We start from the raw sequence: 23,048 nt of genomic DNA on the forward strand, positions 1-23,048 counted from the left end.
TCCCAATAAATAAAGTACCTGACACACACGGGTGCTCAATAAATGGCACTCCTATCTTAACACAGGTCTGAACTCAGCTCTGTCTCCCTTATCAGAGCAGGACTAGCACACCATGCTGACCAGGAGTCAGACTTTTAGGCACCCACTTCCAACCTTTAGGCTTCTCCCATGCTCTCCAGAGATGGTTAGAATGTCTCACAATCAAAGCCCTCCCTATGAGCAATCATTCGATATTGTAAACATTTTTATAACATGCATTATGAGCTGAACACTGATAAAATGTTTTAAGGAATGTCTTCTTTGGGGCACTCATAAACCAGTAATGAAAACACAAAAACATATACCATAAATACAAGACAGAAGAAAGTAAACATTAACATGTGCCAAGTGTCTACTGTGTGCCACAGAAGAAACGCAATTCACTCTTCTTCTCTGCCAAGGAATGGGTTGTGGAGGTGGGCATTGAAGAATTGGGGGAGGGGACAGGGTCCAGACCAAGGGGGTCTTTTTGGAACAGCTGGGTATACAAATCTACCCACGCTGAGGGGAGTGAATGCCAAGAGGTGCATCCTGGCTCTTTCCACAGGGGCCACCACTCGAACATCCTAAGAAACTGGAGTGAAACCCCAAGCATTAGTCCTCTAAGCCAGTGGTCCTCAAGCGAGGATGGGGAAGGCAGGGAGTGATCTGCCCCACCTCTCAGGGGGACACAGGCAATAACTGGAAACATTTTTGGTTGTCACATCTGGGGGGTAGGGGTGCTATCATCTAGTGGGAAAAAGCCAAGGATGCTGCTAAACATCCTACAATGCACAGGACCTACCTCACAGCAAAGAATTATCTTGCTAGAAATGTCAACAATGCCGCTGTTGAGAAACCCTGCTCTACAAAGAGCACCAAAGACAAGCAAAGGCCCCTCATACTAGGAAATGATTTAGCGAAAACATCTCTGGCGTGGAGGAACACAGTGGGATTCCAAACAGACTGCCTATGGGGGTAGATGGAAGGAATCCATGGTGTATCATTTAGAAATGAGGCGTTAAGATATGAAATAGAGGTGTTACCTAGCCACTCTTTGCCCCTCCCCAGTTTTGTTGATATAACTGACATATAGCATTGTGTTAGTTTCAGGTGTACAACATGATTCCATAGCTGTCTATATCGAGAAATGATTACCACAATAAGTTTAGTTAGTTAACATCCATCACCTCACATAAACGATTTTTTTTCTTGTGATGAGAACTTTTAAGATCTATTCCCTCAGCAACTTTCAAATACACAATACAGTATTTACTGACCACTCTTTCCAAAGACACCACCCAAGTCACTGTATCCCATCAACCTAATTTCCTGCATAGCATGTATCACAGCCGAATAGTCTTATTTTCTCCTTCTTTATTATTGTCTTTCCCCTCTGGAATGCAAGTCCCGAGAGTAAGGCTTACTCTATTCTTCACTGTTTCCACAGCACCTCGAATAACTCCTTACAAAACTGTAAGCATTCAATAAATTTGGCGAGCGGAAGAGTTCTTTTAACGGCTTCAGTGGTAAATTAAAGGGATTCCGAAGCACCCCCATCTCTGAGATGGGGGTGGAGGGTGGAGACCCCAAGCACTCCAGCTGGAGAGGCGAGCGCGGGATCAGAAATTCAAAACTGCCGCCTCCGGAGGAGAGTAAAAAAAAGGACGAATTGGAGCATACCAGAGCGAAGCGGGAGGGGGCGCTGGGCTGAGGCAGAAGTGTACCGCTGGAGACCGGGGGCCAAGGGAGGGCTACCAGCGGTCCCACACCCTCCGGAGGGTTCAAACAAGGCAAGGGGAAGTAGCCGGAAGCAGCAGGTCCGGCGGAGGACTGCACGGCCCGCCGCTGGCAGTCGGCTCCGGACGCGCCACTTTTGGCGGGAGGGGGCAGTGGGCGGGGTAACGTACAGATCGGCCCGTACCACTTGCTCCGGGGAGGGGGCCGCACAGAGAGCGGGCAAGTGACACCTGGGGAAGAGATTTGAGTTATAGCACTCGAGCGGGCAAAGCGGGTTCGAGTTGAGCCCGCTCAGGAGGGAGAGGAACCTGTGAGGGTTCCCGACATTTCAGGTCACACGGGCTGGGTTGGACTACTCTGCTGCCGGATAGGGGGTCCAGGCTGGGACGTGCGGAGGGCCGCAGCCAGGTTTATCTCACCAGAGCCATTGGGTCCAATGATGGCGGTGAACCTCTGAAACGGTCCGATAATCTGCCGACCCTTGTACGACTTAAAGTTCTCGATCTCAATCAGTTTCAGGAAACCCATGACAGCAGCGGCGCCGGCGGCTGTACAAAAGGCCGCGCCGTACGCCCGGGAACTGGGGTAGCCCGCGCGGGAAACACCGCAGTGCAGGCCGGGCGGAAGACAAACCTCGCGAGAATAAGTCCAGGCCTAACGGGATTTCCGGCTTCCGGCGCAAGCGGAACCAGGGGCGTGGTGTGGAAGTTTTGTTGATCCGTTGCCAGGGCGCGAGCTTACCACGGACGTTTGGGTCCCGCCCCCTTTCTTGTTGCGTGGCAACGCCAACAACTGACACAGCCTACCAAACCGCAGAGGAGGCGGTTACGCAGGACTCTGCGGCTTTTGGGATCCGAGGAAGCAGGCAGAACCAGAGCCCAAGCTTACTGAGACAGAAGTCACAGCAGGGTTATGCCCTCCAGGGCAAGAGGAAGGTGGGAGTTTGGCAGTGGCTTTAGCCTGGCCGGCTGGAAGGCTCAAACAAGAACAGGGTCGGGAATTGGAAGGACCCCGAGGAGCGAGGGCTGTATGGGAAGGAGGGGCCAGTGGGATGATTCGGTGTTAGGTGAGCTCAGACCATGCTGATGGTGAAGTAGAGTTGGAATTTCCACTAGGAATATGGGTAGGAATGGGTTGGGATGGGAGGGGGAGGGAGTGTGAAGGGAGAGGAGGGTACTCTGGAGCGGCAGGCTATGGGCTAGGGAAAGCTACGGCCACAGGTACTGCCTCTGTCTCCCGCCTCCCACCTGTTCTTCCAAGCAGAATTCAGAGACTGATGCTGTAGCCCAAGAATAGTCTTGGACCTGAGCCACTTGTTGGCTACTTGAACACAGATCCAACCTGGGAGCTTCAAAATTGATACTCCTTACTAAGAAAAGTATTTTGTGTGAACTCCCTGGAGTCAGGGTTCCTGAGCCAGTGCTCTCCATCTCTATTCTCTTCCTTTCCCCCCATTTTATCTATCTCTCTTCATGCTTCATCCCCATCCCATTTCCTCCTCTCCATCCTCCTCTGCCCCCTCCCTCGCTTTCCTCCTTTCCCTTCTCTTGCTCTCTGTCCTCCATTCCTATTGGTAATAGGTTGCCCTTCTTCCCCTTTCCTTTTCTCCCTCCCCCTCCATTCCCCATATTTTCTATCCTTCTTCATACTTTCATCCCCCTATCACCTTATACTTGCTCATTACAAGATCATGGCTGGGACAACGAAATGGCTCAGTGGGTTAACTGTCTGACTTTTGATTTTGGCTGGAGTCATGATCTCACAGTTGGTGGGATCGAGCCTGGCATGTGGAGCCTACTTGGGATTCTCTCTCTCTCCCTCTCTCTCTGTTCCTCCCCCACTCACACACTCTCTCTCTCTCTCTCAAAAAACAAAACAAACAAAACAAAACAAAACAAAAAAAACCACAAGGTCATGGCCTTAGCAGTCCAAGAAGCTTAAAATATCTGCCAAATCTTCCCATTTAATGACCTTACATTGTGGTGACAGATGGAATGAATAGGCTGGGGTTGGTGCTTAGGCTTAGACATGGAAAAGGTCTGGTGGTTGCCATAGCCATTCCTGAAACCATTTTAAAAATGATGTCTGGAGGCTGGGAAGAGTCTAAAAGTTCTAGGACAAGTCCAGGAAAGTGAGAAAGCTTGGTTTATGGAATCTAGTAGAGTAATCGTAAATGAATTCAACTGGGAGAAACAATCACAATCAGGCTGAGGGGACAGAATGACCAAAGGACAGCAATCTCATATAATTGACAGGAACTAGTGTTCCATTTTAAAAAGATGAGATGGAACTTGGAAAAAAATCTAATTGGATCCCTACCTCTCACACCATATATAAAGTGCAATTCCAAATGGATTAAAAACTTAAATGAGAAAGGCAAAATTTTAGACATTTTAGAACATATAACAGGATATCTTTATGACCTCAGGGGATTTCTTGAATAATGAAAACTTCTAAGTTTAAAGGAAAAGATTTGTGAATTGGACTACATTTAAATTCATCCAAATTACAACATAAAGAAAATGAAAAAATGGGTAAGTGCACACAGAAAGCTTCTGAAGTATTGATTATGTTTTATTTTCTGGCTTCTCTAGGGGATCCACAGGTATTCATTTTGTTGTTGTGCTTCATAACTTACATGTATGTTAACCAGATTCCTTTGTATGTATCAATTGTTACCATAAAATAATAGTAAAGTGAGGGAGCACCTGGCTGACTCTGTTAGTAGAGCATGTGATTCTTGATCTCTGGGTCATGAGTTCAGGCCACACATTGGGCATAGAGCTTTTTAAAAAATAAATATTGGGGCGCCTGGGTGGCGCAGTCGGTTGAGCGTCCGACTTCAGCCAGGTCACGATCTCGCGGTCCGTGGGTTCGAGCCCCGTGTCGGGCTCTGGGCTGATGGCTCAGAGCCTGGAGCCTGTTTCCCATTCTGTGTCTCCCTCTCTCTCTGCCCCTCCCCCGTTCATGCTCTGTCTCTCTCTGTCCCAAAAATAAATAAACGTTGAAAAAAAAATTTAAAAAAAAATAAATATTATTAGTTTTTTAATGTTTATTTATTTTTGAGAGAGAGCATGAGCAGGGGAGGGCAGAGAGAGAGGAGGACACAGAATCCAAAGCAGGCTCCAGGCTGTCCTGAGCTGTCTGCACAGAGCCTGACATGGGGCTCTAATTCACAAACTGTGAGATCATGACCTGAGCCAAAGTCAGACACTTAACCAACTAAGCCATCCAGCTGCCCCTAAAAATAAATATTATTTTTAAAAATCTGGGGCGCCTGGGTGGCTCAATCAGTTGAACATCCAACTTTTGATTTTAGCTCAGATCATGATCCCAGGGGTGTGGGTTTGAGCCCCACATTGGGATCTGCACTGAGTGTGGAGCCTGTTTAAGATTCTCTGTCTCTCTCTCCCTCTGCCCCTCCCTCCTGCTTGTGCTCTCTCTCTCTCTCTAAAATGAAAAAAATAAAATAATAAAAAATAATAAAGTGAAAAAACAAGCCACAGATTGGAGGTGTTTGCCACATTTAGGCTAATAAATGATTAGTGTGTAGAATACATAACTCCTAAAATTAATAAGAAAAGGACAAGCAACTTAATTTCTTTAAAATGAACAAAAGGTATGAGTGAGCACTTCACAGAGGAGTATTCAAAAATGGCCAAAATACATGAATAGATGTGCAACCTCGTTAGCAATAATGATAATATCAATAAAAATTGATAATTATAATTTTATGTTAACAAATTGGCAAAAATTAAAAAGTCTGCAATACCAAGTATTCCTGAGGATGTGGGGTGACTAGAGTTTTTATACACTATAGTGAAAGTGTAAATTGGTACAGTCTCCTTGGAAAACAACTTGTAAAGTTAAATACATTTATGCCCTATGATCAGCCCTTGCACTCTGAGGTATATGCTAGAGAAATTTTTCCACCTGTATATAGGTTTCTTTTAATCTACAGATTCCTCCTTTTTTTTCTCTTGCAATTAAAAATAAATAAACTGGGTTGTTTGTGCTGCAGAGTCCTAGTCTCTCCTAAACTCACTTCAGTCAGGTCTTCATCCCCACAACCCCACCAAAAATGTTTTTGTTAAGATCGTCAACAATCCTCATGTTATTAAACCGGTCAGTTCTCAGTCCTCATCTTAACATAACATCAGTTGCTCACTCTTTCCCGAAGTCTTCTCAGATACCACACTTCTAGTTTTCCTCCCACCTCACCAGACACTCCTCCTCCTCAGCCTCAAGTGCTGACTCCTCCACTCCCCATCTCCCCTGGGGCATCTAAATTTACTGCCCTAGAGTAAGATCTCTTACAGCCTCAAAGCTTTAAATTCCTGGGGTGCCTGGGTGGCACAGCTCAGGTCATGATCTCCCAGTTCGTGGGTTCATGAGTTCAAGCCCCACATTGGGCTCTCTGCTGTCAGCATAAAGCCCACTTTGGATTCTCTGTCCCCCTCTCTATGCCCCTCCCTGTTCACTCTCTCTCTCTCAAAAGTAAATAAACATGAAATTCCTTTGTATTAGGATACACTAACTTTTGCTGAGGTTACAAACAACCCCAAAATCTCAGCAGCTTAAAATAACAAGAATTTCTCATGCATCTTGTCTGATTTGAGTTGGCTACATCTCTGCTCTATGTCATCATTCCAGGACCAATGCTGAAGGAGCAGCTCTTACCTGGGGCATTGCCAGACTCCTAGCAGAGACTGAAGAGGAAAACGTGGCAATCACATAATAGCTCTTAGTTCTATTTGGAAATAACACAGGCCAATTCTCCCATTGCAAAGGGCAAAGCCAGTCACATGGCTAACCTTGAGGGCAATGAGATGTATAAGCCTTCTGTAGGGAGAAGCACCAGATCTTTTGGAACAATAATGAAATCCACCATACCATCTGTACGCTATCAACGGATATCTAATAGACTTCTCAAACTCAACACTTCCAAACATGATCTCTTGATACTCCTCCCCATTCCACTGTTCTCCCACACAGACTATTCAGTTGATAACAACTCTATCCCTCTGACTGCCTTAGCTCAAATCCTTGAAATCATTCTTGATACTGCTCTCATACTGCACATCTAATCTATCAGAAGTCCTGTTGGCTCTGCCTTCAAAATCTATCCAGAATCTGGGGCGCCTGGGTGGCTCAGTCGGTTGAACATCTGACTTCGACTCAGGTCATGATCTCACAGCTTGTGAGTTCAAGCCCCACATCGGGCTTGCTGCTGTCAGCACAGAGTCCACTTGGGTCCTCTGTCCCCCTCTGTCTCTGCCCTTCCCCCACTCATATTCATTCTCTCTCTCTCTCTCTCAAAAATAAATAAAAACATTTTTAAAATACATGCATATATTCAGAATCTGACCACTTCTCACTATCCTTGCTGCTCCTGACCTGATGTGATTCACCATCATCTTTTGCCTGGATGGCTGCAATAGCCTTCTGTCTGGCCTCCCTGCTTCTAGCCTTGCCTCCGGTCCCCTTAGTCTGTTCACACAACATCCAGAAGTGAACCTTTAAAAAGCAGAGGCCGAACACATTCCCACTGCTCAAAATCCTCCAATGGCTGCCCATTTCTCTAAGAATAAAAGCCACAGCAAATGTTCTGCAAAGTCCTACAGGCTCTGCACACACCCCACATTATCTCTCTAATAGCATTTCCTACCTACGTCTCCTCCACCCACTTGCCTCCCTGCTGTTCCCCTGAATGTGTGCCTTTTGCATCCTCCTTAAGGGCTTTGCACTTGTTCCCTCTGCCTGAGTGCTCTTCTCCTAGATATCAGCATAGGTGACTCCCTCACCTTCAAGTATTTGCTCAAATATTACCTGTTAAATTATGCCTCCCCTGGCTTCAACATTTAAAATTGTAACACTCCCCATTTCCTTGGCACTTCCAGTTCCCTTTATTCTGCTCTATATTTTTTCCCAGAGGACTTATCATCTTACAAACTATTTAATGTGCTGTTGATTGTCTGTGCCCCCCCAAAAGCAACCTCCACAAAGACTCAGATTCTTGTCAGTTTTGTTCTTTGATGTCTCCCAAATGCTTACAGGAGTGTCTTGACAGTAGGCACTCCCCAAAGATTTGTCAAATGATAGAATGAACGTGAGTGAACACAGGAAGATGAAGAAGAATGCACACTGCATGATACGTTATAAAGTTCTTAAATGAGAATATTTCAAAATATTGTCCAGGGAGTCGTATACACACACAGTATATTAATGCCCATTAGTAAGTGAATGTCAACATTTGCACAGTAGTTACCTCTTAGAGTAAGGATGAGGGAGAAGAGACATAAGATACTTCAATAGTATTGATCATGTTCTATTTCTTTTTTTTTAAATTTTTTTTAATGTTTATTTTTGAGAGAGACAGAGTGTGAGTGGGGAAGGGGCAGAGAGAGGGAGACACAGGATCTGAAACTGGCTCCAGGCTCTGAGCTGTCAGCACAGAGCCCGATGCGGGGCTCGAACTTGGGAACGGCGAGATCATGACCTAGGCTGAAGTTGGACACTTAACCGACTGAGCTACCCAGGTGCCCTAATCATGTTCTATTTCTTAAGTTGGGGTGTTGGTTCATGGGTCTCTTTTATCATGCTTCCTAACTTGTAAATGGGTTATATATATATTCTCCTGTATGTGTCAAATATTTCAACCACAAAATGTTTAAAAAAAAAAAAAAGACCAGAACTAGCTCTAGGAGGAGTTGAGGAATGGTATTCTAAACAAAGAAACACCATGTACAAAGGCCTTGAGGTGGGAATGGTTGTTGCGTTGGAGGACTTGATAGGAGGCCAGTGTGCCTGGAAGACTGTAAGTGAGGGAGGCTGTGACGTGGGATGAATTGAAGAGGTGTGCAGGAGCCGGATCTTGAAACTCGTGGTTAGGCATTTGGATCTGATGCTAAGTGCAGTGGGAAGCCATTGGATTGTAAGCAGGTGAGAGACATGATCAGATTCATGTTTGCAAAAGTGTATTTGGCTGTGGTTTTGGCTAGCTCACAATGCCAAAAGTGAGCTTCCCAAAATATGAAAGAACACAGGTGAATTTAAGCCTTCTATCCTGTCACTTGACTAGAGAATAAGTAGCAAATAAAGAGGAAAACGTGGTGCCATTTACTGAAATAGGGAAAACTGAATAGAGCATAATACAAATAGAGGAGACTTGTAAATGAGTTTGAGAATTAGAAAGATGAGCAGGGGTCAGATCATGAAGACTGATAAATCTGGCAAAGAGGGTTACATTTTATCTTGTAAACACTGGGGAGCCATTTGCTTTAAAGCTGCTTTTAAAGTTGTTGTTTTTTAAGATCTTTTATTTTTAAGTGATCTCTACACCCAACATGAGGCTTGAACTTACAACCCTGAGATCAAGAGTCACATGTTTCACTGAGTCAGCCAGGCACTCTATTGCTTTTAAAGGTTTTTGGTTTTTTTTTTTTTTACTTTCTATCATTTCTTTATTTTTTATAAGTTACATCCAAGTTAGTTGGCACATGGTGCAACAAAGATTTCAGGAGTAGATTCCTTAAGCCCCTTACCCATTTAGCCCATCCCCCCTCCCACAACCCCTCCAGCAACCCTATGTTCTCTATATTTAAGAATTTCTTATGTTTTGTCCCCCTCCCTGTTTTTATGTTATTTTTGCTTCCCTTCCCTTATGTTCATGTTTTGTATCTTAAAGTCCTCATATGAGTGAAGTCATATGATATTTGTCTTTCTCTGACTAATTTCACTTAGTATAATACCCTCTAGCTCCATCCATGTAGTTGCAAATGGCAAGATTTCATTCTTTCTGATTGCCGAGTTAATACTCCATTGTATATGTATACCACATCTCCTTTATTCATTCATCCATCGATGGACATTTGAGCTCTTTCCATACTTTGGCTATTGTTGATAGTGCTGCTATAAACATTGGGGTGCATGTGTCCCTTCAAAACAGCATACCTGCATCCCTTAGATAAATACCTAGTAGTGCAATTGCTGGGTCATAGGGTAGTTCTATTTTTAATTTTTTGAGGAACCTCCATATTGTTTTCCAGAGTGGCTGCACCAGTTTGCATTCCCACCAGCAGTGCATCCTCACCAACATCTGTTGTTGCCTGAGTTAATGTTAGCCTGTCTGACCGCCATGAGGTGGTATCTCAGTGTGATTTTGATTTGTATTTCCCAGATGATGAATGATGTTGAGCATTTTTTCATGTGTCAGTTAGCTATCTGGATGTCTTCTTTGGAGAAGTGTCTATTCATGTCTTTTGCCCATTTCTTCATTGGATTATTTGTTTTTTGGGTGTTGAGTTTGGTAAGTTCTCTATAAATTTTGGATACTAACCCTTTATCTGATATGTAGTTTGCAAATATCTTCTCCCATTCTTTCGGTTGCCTTTTCGTTTTGCTGATTGTTTCCTTTGCTGTGCAGAAGCTTTTTAATTTGATGAGGTCCCAATAGTTCATTTTTGCTTTGGTTTCCCTTGGCTTTTAAAGGTTTTAAGCTGAGGTGCAATGGTCAGATTTGCTTTCAGAAAGGTCACTCTGGTAACTAGCGGAGAGAGAGAAGTAGAGAGGGTAACACTGGAGCAAGGGAGACCACTGAGGCTCCTGGGAATATTGTCTGGCACCCAATTGTGAGGCATGAGTTAGGGTGGTGACAACAGAGATGTAGGACACATATGTGAAGTATACCAGTAGGTAAAATCAGTAGGAATCAATAAGTGGTCAGACACTGTAGGGAGAAAGGAATGGGGGTTAGGGGTGTAGTCAAGGGTGATGGTTAGCACTGATTAGCCATTCCACCCCACCCTTGCTCCAGATGAATAAGACAAACCTGCCAGATCCGAAGGAGGTGGCAGCCATTGAGGCTAGAAAAAATCAAGAAAAACAGCGACAGAGCCGATACGTCAATGTGCGGACCCAGGTCATGGGGGTGAGTGGGAAATGGGGACTTTATTGGGACCAGGAGTAACATCACTCCTGCACCCGGAGTGGAACATAGCAGTGTCTGTTACAGCCCTCCTTGATTTGAGCAGGCCCTCGGGTTGGAAAGGAAGGAGAATGGAGAGAAGGCATCCACTCCCAGGTGTGGGAAGGAAGAGGGCTGGGGGTACAGGGGAAGAGACTGGGGGAAGAGGAGCCAGTGACAGCTGACTCTCCTCCAGTCAGCTCTGGGCTGAGTGGCCTGGTTCTCGAGAGACAGACAACATGGAGCCAAAAGAAGTCTAAAGAATATTTGGTATTGTATATGCCTAAATGCTATCTGGAAGGCCACATAAGAAACTGTTAACTAGGCTGAGAGAGATGGGAGGGACTTACTCTTCACTAAACTATATTACCTTTTGCACTATCTTGAAATGTTTTAAATGAATTATAATCAAAATAAAGAGAAAATATTGATAGTTTAAGAAAAAATAAATTGCTAAGTAGGTGGATAGATGGGGGGATGCAGCATGGTATTCTGGAAAAGACCTTATACCTATGCTCAAGGCCAGGTCTGCTGTTTACTAGATGCATGACTTTAAATGAGTCGCCTATCTTCTCTGAGCTCCAGGCTCCTTGGTAAAATGAAGCTAAATAAAGGAAGTGTGAAAGTGAATATTAACATATGGTGATGGCTCTGGAAACCAGAGGTATAGTGCCTGACATAAGTAAGTAGTTGGCTGAGAGATGTGTGGTGTGATTGAGATCCAGTTGGCAAGCTTTTCCTCAGGGTCTGCTCTGTGCCAAGCACTGGGTTGGGCAGAAGGGTACAAAACTGACTAAGGCCCGGTCTCCACCCTGAATGGGCTCACAGTCTGGTGGAGGAGATCATCAAGAGAGGCAAACTTCAATATAATGTGGACAATGGGTCCTAGATTCTATGGTAGTAAGGAATGCCTAAGGAATTAGGAAGGTGAAGCCTGGGCTGATCTTGAAGGATGAATAGGAGTTTGGGTAAAAAGAGGAAGAAAGAGTTCCAAGTGGAGGGAGAGGCTGGAGCAAAGGCTATTTGTTCAGAACAACCTAAGATGTACAGGGAAACATAAGCACAGAGCTCTTGAGGGTGGGGTGGGTGAAAAAGGTACTGAGATAAGGCTGGAGAAGGAGGCAGAAGCTAGACCACCGAGGGGCTTACAAGCCATGCTCAGATGATAGAATATTATCCAGTAGGTATTGGGAGTCTATTGGAGGATTCTGAAGCAGGTAAATTCTCAGCAGTTTGTGTTAGAGCATCCAAGGACCACTGCTGTTCCCCCACCCTGATCTACCTCTTTCCTTGGGATCAGGTGGATGTCAAAGCCCTCAACAGCCAGGTGGAAGAGCGAAAGCTTCGAGAGGCAACAGAGCAGAGCAAGGAGGCAGCTTATGGTAAAAACTCAAGGCAAAGGGCAAGCCAAGAAGGCTAGTATAAGGGCTTGAGTGGGCTGAGATAGGGCCGTACTGCCTTGGGGTGGGGCCTGAGGCCTGGGGTGTGGTGGGACAAATCTGATGGGCCTTGGGAGCAGAGGCCATGCTGAGTGGGCTCTGTCTCTGCCTTGGGGCTTTTCCATGTTCCTTCCCACCACTCCCAGCTACTTACCAGAAGCAGTATGATATGGTAGCCCAGATGCTAGAGAAGGAAGAGGCAGAACGGACACGTCGGCTGGCCAAGAAAGTCCAGGAATTTCGAGAGCAAAAGCAGCAGGTCAAGAACAAGCAGGAAATTGACTTTTGGGATCCTAGCCGACAGTGGATGGAGTATCCAGCCTATCTCAGGGACAGCGAATCCTGCTATGGTCCATCCAGCCTGCAGTACTTTGCAAGGGAGGACCTGGAGAAGGCCACATGCCTGAAAATGCAGCAGGAGCAGTTCAGGCAAAGCCTGGAGAAGCAGCTGAAGGAGCGACAACAAGTCAGGGTTGATAAGAAGTATTCAGGTAGGCAGCCGGAGCCCTCCAGCTTTATTGTAGGGATACAATATATAACATATAACATATAAAATATGTGTTCGTCAACATTATGTTATTGGTAAGGTCAACAGCAGCAGTAGGCTATTAGTAGTTAACTTTTGGGGGAGTCAAAAGTTATATGTGGATTTTTGACTGTGGGGGGCATTGGTGCACCTAAGCCCTACATTGTTCAAGGGTCAGCTCTATAATGTGGTTAAGATAGTTGCTAGGGAGAAAAATAAAGCACAAAAGGGGGATATGAGGACTTTGGGAGACGGGTGCACAGTTGCAATTTTAAGTAAGGAAAACCTCACTGAGGTAACGTTTGAATACAGATCCGAAGATGAGGAAGTGAGAAATGCAAACATCTGAGGGAAGAGCTGTCCAGGTAGAAGAAATAGTACAAAGTCCCCAAGGCAGGAGAGAGGGTGTCTGGAATGTTTGAAGAATGGCAGTGGGGCCAGAGTAGCTGAAGTAGACCCATTGAGGGGAAAAGTGATAGAAAACAAGTTCAGAGAGATGGAAGGGGCCAGATCCAGAGGGCCTTACGGGGCATGGTGGGGACTTTGGCTTTTACTGAGTGAGGTAGGAGCCATGGGAGGGTTTTGTGCATTGGAGTCACGTGATTTGTATTTTAGCTGTAAAATTTTGCCAGCCATTGTGGAGACTAGGTTAGAGGGGAAGACTAGAGGCAAGGAGATTAGCTAGAATGCTGTTGCAGCCAAGAGGAGGTGGCCAACAGGCAGCCATGTAGCTATATGATTCTGAGGTGGCATATAGCCAGCCAGCCTGGGTGTAGGGAGAGATCTGGAGGTCCAAGAGGGGAAAGCTGTGCAGATGAGCAGGATGCTAAGCCTGAATGGAGCCTGGAAAAGGGTGAGCAAATGGTACACTCTGTGAGGACAAAGGTCAGAGCTGTCTTATTAACCACTACAACCCCAGTAACTTACACACTACACTACCTTGTACATGGTAGATGCTCAGTAAATGTATCTTGAGTGAATGAAGGAGCCCATAACAAAGGGATCAGGGAGGTAGGATAAAAGATACATCAAATAATAAAAAGAGCTAACCTGTATTGAGCACTTACTGTATACCAGACACTCTAAGTTTGCTACCATATATTAACTCAGGTAATCCTGACAACCAGTGCATGAGGCAAGTCCTAGTATTATCCCCATTTTCAGTGGAGGAAACTGAAGAACAGAGATGTTAAATAACTTGCCCAAAGTCATACAGCTAATGGTGATGGACGCAGGAAGTAAACTTGGGCAAGCTGGCTCCAGAGCCCAACCATGTCTTGACCATGACACCATGCTTGCCTTCTCTCAGTTGCCACGAGAAGTAGGGACTCAGAGGTCAAGGGAGGAGTTTCAGAGAGGGAGTCATCAATAATGTCAAAGGCCCTGGAGAAGTTCAGATAGGAACAGAAACCTGTCTACTGTATTTGGAAATTGGGAGTATTTGGTGATTTTTGTCAGAGCGCTGCAGTGGCGCCATGGGGCCCAGCTACCCTGTGGCAGCAGGCAAGTGTATGAGAAGGCAGAGCTAGGCAACAGGGACAGCAGAATACCAAGGGAGAGTCCACACAGTGTAATGGAAGGAGCATAGGCTGATTCCTCGAGAGACTTGGATTCAAATCCTGACCGACTACTTGCTGTGCAACCTTGGGCATTTTGCTTCACCTCTGGACCTTAGTGTCCTCACCTGAAAAATGGTGCTGATACTTTCCTCTCTGGGTTGTTGTGAAGAGTGAAATGAAACCATGTACCTCTATCCATCCTCCCCACCCCACCCTTGCCATCCTCTAGCATCTGAAGTCTGTGTCCCTGTGCCTCTTCAAAGCCAAGCCTTAAGCCTATGTTCTGGACCCCATTATCCCTGTGCCTCCCTCTACCTGCCCCCAGGCTGTGGTCTCTCAGATATCCCCTGCACTGTGTTTTCAACATTTCCCCTTTCACTGGTCCCTCCTGTGCCTGCTGTAAACATGCTTATGTCTAACCCATCTTAAAAAAAAAAAAAGCCTCCCTCCACCCTGTGATTCCTCTAGATGCTGTGAGCTAGCTGTTGTTCTTTACAGCCATACTTTTTGAAAAATCTGCTTCTGCTTGCTGTTTTTTCTTCCTTTCCAGTCACACCTCAACCCCAAGATCTCCTTTCTCCCCCACACAAATGCACTGACCCTGCTCTTGCTAAATCGCCAATGTGTTTGTGTTAAGTACAAGAGGTTCTGTTTAGTCTTTCCTCTTTGGACCTTTCTTGCTACACTTGACTCTAATCACATGCTTCTTGAGGCTCTTTTCCTTGGCTTCTGTAATAGTACATTCCGCTCTTAGCTCTCTGACCATTTCTTCAGTATCTGCCTTTTGTGGGCTCCTCTTCCTTTACTCCTTCCTTGTTGAGGCTTGGTCTCTGGCACACTGCTTTCCCTACCCTGCATACTTACCTCAGGTGCCCTCGGCCCTCATTCTGGTTTGAGCTACCATGTCACCACCTCTGTGCTGTGGACTCTCTACCTGCAGAATCAGATCTGCAGATGCCTGTTGACCACCTTCAACTTAGCTTCCTAAACAGAATTCCCTAGCCTGCTCTTCATTCTATTTCCAGTGGTGGCCACACCATACGTCCAGTCATCCAAGCCAGGACCCTGGGAAGCATCCAAATCTTTCCCCTCCCTTACTCTCTCATGCAATCAATCGTGTACTGCTAATGTAGCCTCCTATATATTTGACCTGGCTTGAGCCCTCCAAGATGGCTTCTCTACCTCTATTGTCTCCCACCAGCCTGACTATATTCTATACCGGCCCGGAAGGAACTTTCTAAAATACACAGCTAACTGTGTCCCCCACCCCACCCCCTTGCTTAAAATCCTTCCATGTTCCCCACTACCTTCAGGGCAAGTTTTTGGCTCTTAGTCTGGCCCCTGCAAAGCTCTCTAGCCACTTGCATTTTATGCTCCAGCAAGAGCACACTATTTGTAGTTTAAGATAGAGAACATACTTTTTCTTGGTTTCCTTCATTCATTTGACAAATATTTATTGAGGACCTACTATGTGCCAGGCTCTGACCTAGGTGCTGGGCATGGTAGTGAATAAAACAGACAAAATCTCTGCCCTCACAAAGGTTACTTCCTAGTGAGGAGAGAGATAGACAATAAACAAAATAAATGTAGAGTATATTCAATGGTGGCAAATGGTAGGGAGAAGAATAAATCAGGGAAGGGGGATAAATGTTGGGGACAGGAAGGTTGCAATTTTAGGTAGGAGAGACGGGGAAGGCCTCACTGAGGTGGCAATATTTGAGCAAAGACCTGGGGTGAGCAACAGAACATGAGCCAAGAGTAACATCTATTGCAAATCCCTGGGGCAGTAGTGCCTGGCATGTTCTAGAAACAGCAATGAGGCTCGTGTGACTGGACTAAAACACGGCCTGGAATGCCCTTTGCTCTTTCTTTCTATATGCAATGCACATTTCAAAGATCACCTCCTCCTGGAAGCCTTCCTCTGACCCACCACCCAAAGCTCTCATGATGCCCTGTATACATTTCTATCATTGCCCTTATCAAAATGTGGTATGATGATCTATGTTTGATCCATCTCCCTGTATCTTTCAGGTAGGCACTTGAGAAATCCTTTGTTGCTGCTATTTTGGCTATCCCTAGCCCCAAAGAGTAACTCCTCCACATCCCTACAGTTAGGACATTCCCCTCCCAAACATACATATACACACATCCACTGAGCTTGTTGAACAAATAGCTGAATGAATGAACCAGCAATGGGGCAGACCAGTATAGTGCCCTGGCCATATTTATGTGTAGATCTGCTCGATGACCAGCTGTGCCTAGCCATGGATACACGGGCCACCCAGCTGGCCAAGCTAGAGGAGTCCTGTCACGTGGCCATGATGACTGCCATGGTCAACGCCAACAAAGCCCAGGTATGGCCTGAACCATTCAGTGTACTGGGCTCTCCCCAACCCCTTGAACAAAGTCCTGGAGAACCTTAGCCGTATCTTTGCCCACATAAACTTTCTTGAATCAACACCAGCCCTCTCATCTAGCTGAGGATGTCCCCTTTCACCTAAGGGCCCTCTTAGGGCAGAAGATGCTCTTCCCCACATCCAGACTCAGGATGACCTGAAAATGGAACACCACCCTCCCTTCCCCAGCCTCTCAGTCTAAAGGTTTCCAGAGAACAGGGAAGTTCCCTGTCATCCCACCGCCCCCCCCCCCCGCCCATATTAGGTCAAAGGTCAGGCAGTATCTGTTCCTTCTCTCCGAGATAGAGGAGAGTAGGGTCATGTCTTCCCCTCCCCTGTGACTGAGGGTTCCCCGACGTTGGGTACCCAAATGCTCATATTTTGGGGCCCCACCAGGCAGCTGAAATGGCTCAGCGGCAGCGCCATGAGCAACGCCATGAACAGGAGGCTAACCTCAAGGAGATCCAGAAACAGGTCACGAGTAACGTACTGACTGAGAACCCCCAGACTACCCAAAACCCTGTGGCTCCCCACCAGGTCCCACTCCATTGTTGGAAGGGCATGACTCCAGAGCAGTGTGCTGCCATCAAGAAAGCCCAAAAGGTGCAACACCATGAAAAGGAGGCACAGCGCCGGGCTGAACAAGCACTGGATGCCAAAAGGGAAAGTCAGACCTTGAGCTTGGCCCAGGCAGCACTGCAGCTAGAAGAGCAAGAGAGGGAACTTTGTGCTGTATTTCAAAGGGGGCTGGGCTCCTTCAATCAGCAGCTGGCTACGGAGCAAAAAGCTCAGTGAGTTCTAGGGGGTGGCAACATGAATGCCAAGGGAGGGATGGGAAGGGTCAGGGAGAGAGGGAAGCTCATCAGCTGAGGCCTCTGCACTTCTTTCACAGGCAGAATTATCTGAATTCGATAATCTACACCAATCAACCTACAGCCCAATATCACCTGCAGTTCAATACCAGCAGCCACTGAGCTCAGGATGGTCATCTCTTCTCCCTCATCAAGCTCACAAAGGCTTGGAGTCAGAGATGAAAATGCTGAAGGCCTCCTCCACCAATCCATCCCCCCAATATCCCTACCTTTGACCCTAGTTAATAAAGTTATTCACTAAAATCAAGGCCATGTGTTGTAACAGGACACAAAAGGTGTGAGGTACTGCCTTTCCCACCCACCCCTGGGCTTGGAGGATCTGACTCTGTCACTAATTCACCTTTCTTCCCCATGCCAGTTTACCCAGCACACAGCGTTACCCACTCCCTGTGAGAAACAGAGGCTTTATTAGGCACAGAGTGTGACTGCTGGGCAGTTACAAGATGGCTACTGGACTTCCTCTCAAGCTGCAGTACAGTACTCCAGGGGAAGGAGGGGCAGAAGAACAGGTGTTTTCTGTGCCCTCTCCCTTCAAGGCTGCATGCGGATGGCCCCATCTAGCCGGATGACCTCTCCGTTGATGAATGGGTTTTCGATGATGGCTTGTACCAGATGAGCATACTCAGCAGGGTCACCCAGGCGGCTGGGGAAGGGCACCTGGCTGGCCAAGAAGTTGCGCACTTTTTCTGGGAGGCTGGTCAGCAGTGGGGTACCAAATAGGCCTAGACAAGACAGTCAGAGTCAGAGGCCTACCCTTCCTTTTTTTTTCAATGTTTATTTATTTGAGAGAGAGAGAGCACATGCTCAAGTTGGGGAGGGGGAAAGAGAGAAGAGAGAGAGAGAGAATCCCAAGCAGGTTCTGTGCTGTCAGCACAGAGTCCAACGCGGGGCTCGATCTCACCAACCTGAGCCGAAATCAAAAGTCGAATGCTTAACCAACTGAGCACCCAGGCGCCTTTGCCCTTCCTTTCATATTTACTCATTCCCTCCTCACCTTAGCCCCAACTATGTACTTATGATGCCCAGAAATGGAAGACTATTGCTGCTTAGTTGGTAGACACCTTCCCCTCTCAACTGCCCATGAATCCTACCCAATCCCAGGTGTGGCAGGGAGGGAATATATCTACCTGGAGCAATGGTCATCACTCGGATGCCCATGGGAGCCAGATCCCGAGCAATGGGCAGTGTCATGCCCACTATGCCCCCCTTGGAAGCAGAGTATGCAGCTTGTCCAACCTGGAGAAGGAGTAGAAGTCATAGGTGGAAGAGCCTTAACAAGTCACCAAGGACACACAAGCCTTGTCCCTGCCCACACACCTGGCCCTCAAAGGCAGCCACGCTGGCAGTGTTGATGATGACCCCGCGTTGGCCTCCCTGATCTGGTTCATTCTGGCCCATCTCACCAGCCACCAGGCGGATCACATTGAAGGTGCCCATGAGATTCACCTGGAAGACCAGTAGAAACATGGTGTAGGACCTTTTGTCCCCTAAAAGCTGTGGGGGCACCCACAGTCAAATATCTCTTGCTTGTACCCCTGGAGAACCTCCAAGGCCTTACATTAAGAACTCGCTGGAAGTCCTCCAAAGTATGGGCCTGATTCTTCTTTAAGTTGTATGTCTTCATAGCCACTGCAATGCCTGCACAGTTGACTGCCACATCCACACGGCCAAACTTTTCTCTTGCTAGAGTCAGGGCTGCTTGCACGTCCTTCTCTGAGGTCACCTTCAAAGGGAGAAGTGGAGAAAAGTATACATCTCCCAGCACACACACTCACCACTAAACCTGGAGGAGGAGGGAGCAGGTCCAGTCTTTGAGTGACAACAGGATTCTGTAATCAAGGGAGAGGCCAAAAGAAAACTCAAGAGTGGGGCAAAGGTGAAAATGTTAGGTAGTATAGAGCAGTGTTCAAAACATTTTTCAAATCTATACCCTCTTTTGATAAATTCACATAGCCCTGGAGATTTCTGTGGATCAGAGCAGCTTTGAGAATTAGTGATATGAAGATAACTAGCTTCACTTTCTGTAGTTTCACTAAAAGTTTTTCAACTTTGTAAATATAAAACTACAGAGCACAATATGCATTTTCAAACTGTACATACCAACTCCAGGAGATTCTGGTATGTCCAATCTCCATCCCCACTGCTGTGGATCCGGGCTTTGTACATTCCTTATTGCAAATGCTCCCACAGTGCTTGACAGAGAGCTTAGGCCAAAAGGGGCAAGGAGATGGGTCCACTGTCCACATGGATAGCACCCTTATGGAAGGGGACCCCACCAGTTCCCAGGCCTATTTCAGTGACCTCATGTACACACTTACGTCAGCTGGGGCAAAGACGCAACTCTTCCCTAACTTCTTGGCTTGGACCTCCCCATCGGAGTTAGGCAGATCCAGAAGCACAGCAGTGGCCCCTTGCCCCACCAGTCGCTCCGCCGTGGCCAGACCCAGACCAGAGGCTCCTCCGGTTATTAGAGCAACTAGGCCCTGTGAAGGATACGGTCAAATGGCTATGCTGTGTAGACCACCCCCACTCCTGCAAGGGAGACTCCTGGTCACGCCTGCGGTGTAACCCAGGTGTGTTTCCTCTCCTTACTGGTGGGACCTTTTGGTGGTGTCTCATCCCCAGACAGCCCATACACATGCAGCGGAGAGTTGATCTTCACCTCCCAAGCCCAACTGCCGCACTACCAGGCCTAGATAAGGGTGACCCTTTCTCCCAGCACCGATCTCTACCCCCTAGTTCCACGACCGCGCGGTCCCAGCTGGCGCAGCGGGGCAGCCAGCAGGAGCGAACGCCCCACTACCTTCACAGTCCGACATGCCGCAGCCATCTTGCCCTGGCCTCTCCAGGAGCCTGGCCATGAGGCAGACCCTGATTGGCCGAGGCGGAGGGATGGGGCGGGGCCTGCGAAGGGACGGGCCAATGCGCAAGACTCCGGGGCGTGGTGTCAGCTGTTTTTGTCCCTGCGCACTGCGCGAAGCCAAGGCCAGGTGCCTCCGGAGTTTTTTCACTTAGATAAAGAACCCAATAGCAGCAGCACAATACCATCACACCTGCCGCACTACTTACTCCCTAGCTAGTCTTTGAGCAGTCGGCCAGCTCCGCGGGGAGTAGGCGGACAGGAGATTGAGAGTATTCCTTACTCAGAAAAAGCCTTCATTCAAGCATACACATATGAGAGTTTCTCATATGCCAGGCTCTGTGCGGGTCACTGGGGATACCCAAAGGAATATTAAGATTCATGCCTTCCAGAAGGACACAGTTCAGTTCGGGAAAGATAATTACAGTACAGACACAGACAAAGGGACAGAGAACAAAGTTCTGAGACATAAACATGGATATGCAAAGATGTAGATTCTGAGAGCCACCAGAGAGAAATATGTTAAGAGACTGAGAAGAACAGAGATGCCAGATTGGATCACAAAGATATGGATGTAAAGAGCCACTAAGAGAGGGAAGTCAAACTCACTTTTCGTAGATGACATGATACTCTACATGGAAAACCTGAAAGACTCCACCAAAAAACTGCTAGAACTGATACATGAATTCAGCAAAGTCGCAGGATACAAAAATCAATGTACAGAAATCGAGTGTATTTGTATACAATAATAATGAAGCATTAGAAAGAGATATCAAGGAATCAATCCCATTTACAACTGCACCAGAACCCATAAGATACCTAAAAATAAACCTAACCAAAGAGGTAAAAGATCTGTATGCTGAAAACTATAGAAAACTTATGAAAGAAATCGAAGAAGACACAATGAGATGGAAAAACATTCCATGCTCATGGATCGGAAGAACAAATATTGTTAAAATGTTGATACTACCCAAAGCGATCTACACATTCAATGCAATCCCTATCAAAATAACACCAGAATTCTTCACAGAGCTAGAACAAACAATCCTAAAATTTGTATGGAACCATAAGAGATCCCAAATAGCCCAAGTAATGTTGAAAAAAGAAAACCAAAGCTGGAGGCATCCCAATTCTGGACTTTAAGATTACAAAGCTGTAATCATCAAGACAGTATGGTATTGGCACAAAAAACAAACACATAGATTAATGGAATAGAACAGAGAATCTGTAAGTGGACCCACAGATATATGGCCAACTAATCTTCGACAAAGCAGGAAAGAATATCTAATGGAAAAAAGACAGTCTCTTTGGCAAATGATGCTGGGAAAACTGGACAGCAAAATGCAGAAGAATGAAACTGGACCCACCTAATATACCTAATCTGACTTCCTTTCATACTTCTCCCCAAACCAAGGTCTTCAGGCCATAAATCTTAGTCTACATTTTCAGTCCCATTTGGCTTTATGTTTCCTCTACCTAAAGTATCTCCCCACATGCTTTCCCACCAGGATGACTTCCCTCTAGGCCTCCTAGTTGTTGACAATCACCACACTCATGGACACTACACCATATTCATCAAAGGATTTAGTACCAGATTCACCATCTTTCTGACTACATGAAGTCCGCCCAGCAATATATAGCACTCTTCACGGGGTCCAATATGCTCCAGCCACAGTTGGCCTCTTTGTGTTCATCTTTGCATTAGCTGTTCCCTCTGCTTGGAATTCTCTCTCCGTGAAGTTTGCATGACTGCCTTTTTCTTCTTCTTCTTTTTTTCATCATGTAGAACTAAACTTAAATGTCACCTTCTCTCCCTGATCATTCAAGCTATGGACACCTAGTTACTATCCCATCGTGTTGGAGAAAGTCATTGAGGATGTGACCACTGGTTGACCTGAGAGTTGGAGCCAGGCAATGAGTATCTCTTCACCCCTTCCCTTGTCTTTGGAATGTATACTCTGCCCAATGTTCCCATGGCTGGAGCCATTTCAGGGACATAGCCTTGAGAGAATAAGGTATTGTTGAGACTATCTAGACTGAATACATGGTTGAACCTAGTTAAAGCCTCTCTATACATTTTTAAGATTTCGGTGGGTGGATGCAGATATCTACTTGTCTTTCAGCTAAGACAAGCCTTGTATGTAAGTTCCCTTGCTTATTAAATCTGCCATCTACCAATCTGGAGTGGTTTGCCTCTTTCTTTGGTCTCTCCATGCCCTTTTTGTACAGGGGCCATTTTGTGAACCAACACATTGCATGTTTGAATTATCTGCATAGCCCTTACAGGTCTGTAATCTTTTTTCTAATCTTGGGACCAGATGTGTTTTGGAATTCATATTTTTTTCAATTTTAGAAAAGAAGACATATTTTATATAACATAATTCTGTATACTGCATATAGTCTATTCTATATAACTACTGAGAAAGGTCTAGAGCATCACATAATTAAAATGTAATATTTCTAGAGTGAAAAGTATGAACAATAACACTTAAGTGTGAATCAAGACTATGGATAGCCTCATATTACTTCAGGTCAGGTTTTGCCACCTGATGGGTTTGAGCTCCAAAGTATGAAAAAAAAACCTTATGCTTTTCAGAACTTTTGGGGTCATGGAATTGTGCCTAAAGGCACTTGAGCCTTGTCTAATTTTCAAAAATTTTTATTTATTTATTT

General features: G+C 46.1%; 3 protein-coding genes across 5 annotated transcripts in view; 1 reads left to right on the forward strand and 2 right to left on the reverse strand.

Annotated features, from left to right (window-relative positions):
- Positions 1-2,388, reverse strand: part of SMC1A (structural maintenance of chromosomes 1A) — a 35,924-nt gene extending 33,536 nt beyond the window's left edge. Inside the window, exon 1 of the mRNA XM_053201642.1 lies at positions 2,178-2,388. Coding sequence (XP_053057617.1) covers positions 2,178-2,286 — 109 coding nt within the window. The 5' untranslated portion in view covers positions 2,287-2,388. The remainder of the gene's footprint in view (positions 1-2,177) is intronic.
- RIBC1 (RIB43A domain with coiled-coils 1) lies at positions 2,312-17,757 on the forward strand. 3 transcript variants are annotated; one of them, XM_015083551.3, is made up of 7 exons: positions 2,519-2,693; positions 10,574-10,687; positions 12,024-12,105; positions 12,309-12,653; positions 16,483-16,601; positions 17,040-17,434; positions 17,536-17,757. In XM_015083551.3, exons 2-7 carry the CDS (start codon positions 10,574-10,576, stop codon positions 17,615-17,617), a joined length of 1,137 nt encoding a protein of 378 aa, XP_014939037.2. In that variant the 5' UTR covers positions 2,519-2,693; the 3' UTR covers positions 17,618-17,757. The 3 variants fall into 3 exon arrangements, with proteins under 3 accessions (XP_026909306.1, XP_053058328.1, XP_014939037.2); XM_027053505.2 differs by lacking the exon at positions 17,040-17,434 and having other exon boundaries at positions 2,312-2,693; XM_053202353.1 differs by lacking the exon at positions 17,536-17,757 and having other exon boundaries at positions 2,312-2,693; positions 17,040-17,438.
- Positions 17,758-17,903: 146 nt separating this feature from the next.
- Positions 17,904-20,415, reverse strand: HSD17B10 (hydroxysteroid 17-beta dehydrogenase 10). The gene is made up of 6 exons (XM_027053506.2): positions 20,319-20,415; positions 19,834-19,998; positions 19,074-19,238; positions 18,833-18,961; positions 18,643-18,751; positions 17,904-18,237 (listed from the first exon to the last, which is right to left on the reverse strand). Exons 1-6 carry the CDS (start codon positions 20,343-20,345, stop codon positions 18,047-18,049), a joined length of 786 nt encoding a protein of 261 aa, XP_026909307.1. The 5' UTR covers positions 20,346-20,415; the 3' UTR covers positions 17,904-18,046.
- Positions 20,416-23,048: the final 2,633 nt, after the last annotated feature.

The sequence above is a fragment of the Acinonyx jubatus genome, chromosome X (assembly GCF_027475565.1).
Source record: "Acinonyx jubatus isolate Ajub_Pintada_27869175 chromosome X, VMU_Ajub_asm_v1.0, whole genome shotgun sequence".
Classification (NCBI taxonomy): Eukaryota; Metazoa; Chordata; class Mammalia; order Carnivora; family Felidae; genus Acinonyx; species Acinonyx jubatus.